The following is a 6740-nucleotide window of genomic DNA, read 5'->3' on the forward strand; positions in this document are numbered from 1 at the left end:
ATGCTAAAACACTACTTGATTCAATTCAATCCGTGTTCATGTTGTCAAATGTCAACCAGAAACAATATACCGAAAAGTTGGTAGTGCCTTCCTAACTTAATTATGGCCACAAAGACAAATTAACATTAGCAGAGTGAAGGAGACAAACAAGATTGTAATCCAATAGCATCAAAACCCGTTTAATGCAGAGTCCTCTCTCCCACCCCTCCCCATACAATCACAAGTGATACGAGAAAGCAAAGTCTAAGATATACAAGGAAAGAACTTGATCTACTTACGTTTTCTTGCATGGTTGAATTAAACCAACAGCTAGTACGATTCTACTCATTCCCCAAATTCAGAGAACCATCCTTCATCAGCTTTATGCTTAGACTGTTGAATCTCCCTCTCGAGTAATGTCGAGATGCCTTTCTCCAATCCGTACCAGTTTTCATCATGGCTGCAAATTCATCATAGCTGATGCGCCCATCCTGCATTTACAAAATCATAATATTGTCAGTTAAACTAGAATATGGTCATATGAATTTATTGGTGAAGAAATATTGGATCACCTTGTCAGTGTCCACTTCTTGGAAGATGTCATTTGCAACATTTGTACAATCATCTGCTCCATCCTCCATCAATGCATCCCGAAGCTCATCGGGCTCAATAAAACCATTGCCATCTTTATCAAAGTAAGAAAAGGCCTTCCGAAGATGCTCATCATTGGCCATTCTTTGCAGATGGAGAGAAACAGCAAGAAATTCCCCATAGTCCAATGTTCCCTTCCCATTAGCATCAACCTGTGGTCAATATGAACCTTTTAGAATTAAAAATGGAAAGTAACATGACCTAAGCTACGATGCCACTATTTTTGTTAATGTGGATGTTCAAATGCGGCCAAAGGTAGCTATCAGATTCAAATTTGATGAACGTTTAGGAAAGAGATAAAAGGAGGGGGAAGTAGCACTAGCAATTGACTCTAGTATTAAAATATAAGAAAAGTACAACCACAGAAACAACTAAAAGTAAAATCTTTGATCAATACCATACAAATCCTTCACGAAAACAATCTTAGGCTTTGCTTAATAGGAAAGATGACAAATTAGAGGGGGAGAAAAATAGAAAGAAAATATCTCATTATTCTTTCCATTAGTGTGTGCTTGGTAAGAAAAATGGAAAAATGAAAAGAAAAACAATTTTCTTTATATCCAATGCTAGTTAGAGTTGAACAGGAAAGAAAATGACATTTAGAACATGCATAATCTTGTAAAATGCACACTAAACTTCCACCTCTCTTAATTAGAAATAATCAGTTTTAATGCATTACAAAGGAAAATGGTCATCTATCCTATTTTCTTTCGTCTCATTTTTCCTTCCCAAGCAAACTTAAAATTTATTTCTTTCATTTTTCCACTCTTCTTCCATCCTTCCACTTTTTCACTCAACCAAGCACATCCAAGTTTGCAAAGTAAAAGCTGAATACCCTATGGTCCAAAAGATTAGTCTATTCTTACAAAAACTAAACCAGGTTCTTGCTTATCTGCTTGGAAAATCTAGTCACACTAGGAAATCTTAGCCTCCCAATTATATGGTTTTTGTCAGTGCAAATTTAAAATTGCAGGAGGTGAGGACACTGGCGGCCAAAGGCCATCCACTCCAAGTTGTTACTTGACCATACATCGAACTACTTCAAGAACATACTCCAGTGGGGGGAAAAGAAGAGAAAGGTAGCAGACAATAATGTTAATACTAACAAATAAAGTTACTGTAAGAGACAACAGGAGATACCAAATAGGTGGCCTCCAATCTACTCAAATAAGTTCCAATAATAACATGCCTAGGCCAACTAATACTTATGAAGTATTGACTACACTTTGAAAAGGTATATTGAATGAGAAACAGAAAGAAATTTGACTGCTATTTTTTTGCTAGGAATTAGTACAAACCAATAAAAATAAATCATCATAATAATTGTTAATTTATGGCAGAGAGTAAACCAAAACACACTCACAGCTTCAATGAGCATCTGCACTTCAGGCTCTGCAAGCTGTGAACCATAATTTTTAAATCCGGCTTTCAGCTCTTCGACCGAAACAATGCCATCATTGTCAGTGTCCATTTTATTGAACATAACTTTGATATCTTCAACTTCTTCAACAGATAAGAACTCAGCAATAACCTAAATCAAATTACCTTTTAAGATTCCTGTAGCTATGAAAGAAAAATAATAAATGATCTAGCAAAATTCTTAGTAGTAATGAACCAACCCGTAGGGCTTTTCTTTTGAATCTGTTCATCATTGAAAATTGTTTAAGCCTTGACTTAACAACATCACCAAGAGGCACATTGGGAGCTTTTTTAGCGTTTTGGAGCCAAGGATGCTCTGTGAAAAGAGGAAACATAGATTTAGGCAAACTATTAGTAATTATTAATATTTGATGTAGAGCAAATCAGAAACATAGATCTTGGTATTTTAAAGTAACCATGGAAAGCTCATATTTGTAAGGTTTTAAGTGTTATATTTGAAGATGAAGAAAAGGAACATTAATCATGAAAGGATGAGCCTAACTGCCTATGCATCTCCATCCACCTCCCTTCCCTGAAACATGCACAAGAGGAGTAGCACAGAGGAAATGTTAGTACCAAGCACTTGCTTTGCAGTAAGCCGGAGCTTTGGGTCTGGTTCCAACATTTGTCGGACTAGACTCTTAGCACTCTCTGAAATATTTGGCCATGGGTCCCGTTTGAAATCTATTAACCCACGAAGAATTGCCTGTGCAACACCTTGTTCAGACTCTGCATAAAAAACAGGTAGGAATAACAATTCAACTCACTCTGAAACATCAAACATCACACAGCCACCATATATGCATGCATCCGCATGGGGACAAGGCAACTCAACAAAAAGACACTTACCAGCCCAAAAAGGAGGAACCCCGCACAACAAAATATAGAGAATGACTCCTGCACTCCATATATCAATTTCTGGCCCATAATTCCGTTTGAGAACCTCAGGAGCCATATAATATGGACTTCCAACTATCTCAGAGAATCGTTCCCCTGAAATTTACACATTGTAGGATTTAGAACACAGTACTAAAGAATAAAATCTACAACCAGCAAGAATAAAAAGAAAAGTGGTCAAACACTAAGTACACAGACTTCATACTATTTAGCATAATACTTGCTCTTCCATACCTCTACCAGTATCCCCACACCACATCCTGCCAAACCATGCAGGCTTTTTTTTTTTCCCCCCTTTTGCAAACAAAAACTGAGAAATTATTGACAAGGTAGAAGAATCCTTAATTTGATGGTTATTTTTGAAAATTATAAGCAAAATTTTTTTAACAAGAAACCATCAACTTGCTGTGCCTGCTACTCCAGTTTCCAAGCAATGGAAGTATATAAAGAATTTATAAAAATCAGACTCATCCACATCTTTGGCAATAGGAGAAAATCTTCACAAAACCAAAGCAGACAAAAGGTTTTATAGCATACTAAATCATCCCAAACATCAGACCATTCATATGACAGAAGGGAAATCTACTAAATTTGAGACGCTTCAGCAAGAGAGGTTAACCAGTTATCCCCCATGACAACCCACCATATGAAATGGGAAATTTTGTATCAACCAAACAAAGCTACAGTTCAGAGTTTCTCTCAGTGTGAACACAAAGATATATTTATAGAAAGTGCCAGGTACAAACATGACTAACAATAACCATTATGCATCTGTATGAAGGAAAAAGATTGGAACTTAGAATCAGATCACTGCAATGTGCAGCCGTTTCCAAATCTAAAACTTATAGTGAGCACAAATGTCTAGTCTCATGCAACGAAGGAGAGGAAAATATATATTTTAATGATAAGAAAAGATATGATCAAAGAACCAAGAGTTTCTTGATTGGGATGGATAATGAATACCAACATAAGTAACTAACAGATAAAAACAAAACTAAAACAACTGTAAGAGAAAAAAGAGAAGTGGGCTCAAAACTTCCACAATGAGAAGAAAAAATCAAAAGTGATTCTGATGCAGAATCAATGGTAAATGAGAAAACTACTTTAACAAAGGCCAAACCATGCACTATCTCATTCTTAGGTTTGTTAATTTCAGGTACAATAAGTGGCTAGGAACATTGATCCGAAGGAAAAGCACACAAAAGCTACCTTTAAAGCATGAGCAAATAAAATTGTTAAAGTGCGTATTTCGTCACTACAAACACCATAAACAAATAAAAGCACGCAGACTATAGCCATCAGCATGTCCAATTCGAGAAACTTATATCATTCTTTATGTACTTCATGTTTGGAGTCAAATCTGTTGTGACACAATCAAAACTCGGGAGGGCAAATTACTATATCTGCTAACTGATTAAATAAATTCAAGTTGCTCCGAAATAATTCTGGCTAATATGGTGCATTCTTAAAAAGGCACTCACTTGTTTATGCATTTAAATTTCAAACAACTTACCAGGCTTGAAAAATATCGATAACCCAAAATCTATAGCTTTTAAGGGCGAATTCTCTTTCTTATTAGCGAACAAAAAATTCTCAGGCTTCAAATCTCTATGAATCACTCCATGCTTATGGCAAAGCTGAACCACTTCCACAATCGTCCTTGTAACTGCCGCGGCGGCTCTCTCCGTGTAATGTCCTCTGGCGACGATCCTATCAAAAAGCTCACCACCTTCGCAAAGCTCCATCACCAAATGAACCGCATTGTCGTCCTCGCAAGCTTCTTTCAAGCTCACGATACTAGAATTCTTCGGCAAATGCTTCATAATGGCAACTTCTCGCCTCACATCTTCGATGTCCACGGCAGTTCTGAGTTTCCTCTTCGAGATCGACTTACACGCGAGCAACTCGCGCGTGCCTCGATCGATGCAAAGATAAGTAACGCCGAACTCTCCCCGGCCGAGCTCCCGATCCACGAGGTACTTCTCCTCGATGTTCTCCTTGGAAACTCCATTGAGCACGGTGATCGGTGGCTTCTGCTTGGAAACGGAATCTTTACGGCCATGATCGTGACCGGAGAAGTTCGATTTAACGTCTTCCCTAGCAACCGCCGCTGGAGATCTACAACAATTCCCCATTCTGCCAAAAACGCAGCCTTTATCCTTCGTCCGGATCTCGTGGAACCAAAATCCAAAAGAAAACCCTAACTAAAAATGCTTAGCTAGGGCTTCACATTATAGTTAAAAAAAAATCAAACAAACTAAACAAACAAGCCCTATCTTCCTAGCTTCTGCTCCTATAGAGGGAATCGAAGTAAAAGAGAGTGATTCAAAAAGAAAGAGAATTTGGAATTAGAGAACAGTACGGCAGCGGAGCAGCAGACACTTTAGTAAGAGTTTTCGTCTTTTGATATTTTTATTTTAGTTCTCATTTTTATAATCCTTAAAAAAATAATCAAATTAATATCATCCAGTTAGGTTGAGGGAAAAGAAGTTTGTTACTCTTTAAGATTGAATTTACGAATAATAAAAAAGCATTTCAAGAATTTTGATATTATTTAGAATTTAAATCTAATTAAAATTTTAATATAATTATTAAATATCGAAAAATTTAAGTAAAAAAAGGAAAAGAAAATTTTTAATCTTTTGTTTAAGTGGGGATGTTGTTTGGTTCTCTGAATTCGTCGGCTCATCGTAGAAAGAGGGAAGGGAACGGGACGGTGTAATGTGAAAAGAGGGGAAGGGTGGGGCTGTGCGTTATTCATTATAGTGAGAAAAAAATATTCTTTTTAATTGTTGTGGGTTGGTTGAGTGTTTGCGTGAGATGGGGGACTTGTGGGCATTTCAACAAACAACTAGAAAACAGGCAGAATGATATGACTCGAATTTTGAAATTAATTCAACAACTCATTTTATTATCCATCCCTTTTGCTTTTATAAGGATTTCTTTTCAAATGGTTGAAAAAATAGTAGATTTTCTTTTTTAGAATTTTAATTTTATCCTTAACCTTTTCAAAGGTATGTTAATATTATATTGACATTAACATCATTACAATTTTGGTTGAATGACGAGTGATAGGGTGGACGAGAAGAGTAGAAGGTGGGAGGAGGAGGAGTTGCCATATATGGGTGAGACAGAGATGATGGGCTCGATCAAGATGGAGGTGGATGATCACACGATTATCGAATGACCAGTTAGGGTGAGAACAAAGGGTTTTGTCTTGTTTAAAGAAAAATTAATTGGGTAACCTTCGCTCAATGGTGATTAAATTTTTGGCTTTGAGGAAGAAGATAACATTGCATTAACAACTGAATATGTCATTATCGGTAGGATTGATGGATTTTATTGTTAATATGCTTTTCGAAAATGGTCCATGATCTTGTTGAAAAGAGTATGGGATAACACAACTGTTGTCTACCTATTGGTTACAATATCAATTTCAAGGCTTTGCACAATCGTATTTACTCTTTGAGGAAAGTAGTGCAACCAATGAAGTTGATAAATATCAAGAACAATTATTATCTAGTCAAGTTTCGTTCAAAGGACAACTATAATAGAGTGCTTGTTAAAGGGTTATGGATCGTATATGGGCAGTACATTATGGTGGAGCCATGGTTGTAGAGTTTTTTGGTGTCTCAACCATTACTGTTACAAGTTGTAGCTTGGATAACGTTGCCAAGATTAACGACTACCTTATACAAGTAAAGTTTCTTAAAAGCCATTAGCGAGATGATTGGTTTGGCCATCAAGATCGCTTACAAGATAGACATTGGAGAACAAACAAGATTTGCACAAGT

At 36.6% G+C, this 6740-nt stretch overlaps 1 protein-coding gene across 1 annotated transcript; it reads right to left on the reverse strand.

Moving 5' to 3' along the window:
- Position 1: 1 nt before the first annotated feature.
- On the reverse strand, positions 2–5849 carry LOC107948592 (calcium-dependent protein kinase 13). The gene is made up of 7 exons (XM_016883203.2): positions 4460–5849; positions 2899–3042; positions 2626–2778; positions 2250–2365; positions 1994–2161; positions 552–782; positions 2–470 (listed from the first exon to the last, which is right to left on the reverse strand). The coding sequence occupies exons 1-7, from the start codon at positions 5079–5081 to the stop codon at positions 321–323; spliced, it is 1584 nt and encodes a 527-aa protein (XP_016738692.1). The 5' UTR covers positions 5082–5849; the 3' UTR covers positions 2–320.
- Positions 5850–6740: the final 891 nt, after the last annotated feature.

This window comes from Gossypium hirsutum, chromosome A04 (assembly GCF_007990345.1).
Source record: "Gossypium hirsutum isolate 1008001.06 chromosome A04, Gossypium_hirsutum_v2.1, whole genome shotgun sequence".
Taxonomy (NCBI): domain Eukaryota; kingdom Viridiplantae; phylum Streptophyta; class Magnoliopsida; order Malvales; family Malvaceae; genus Gossypium; species Gossypium hirsutum.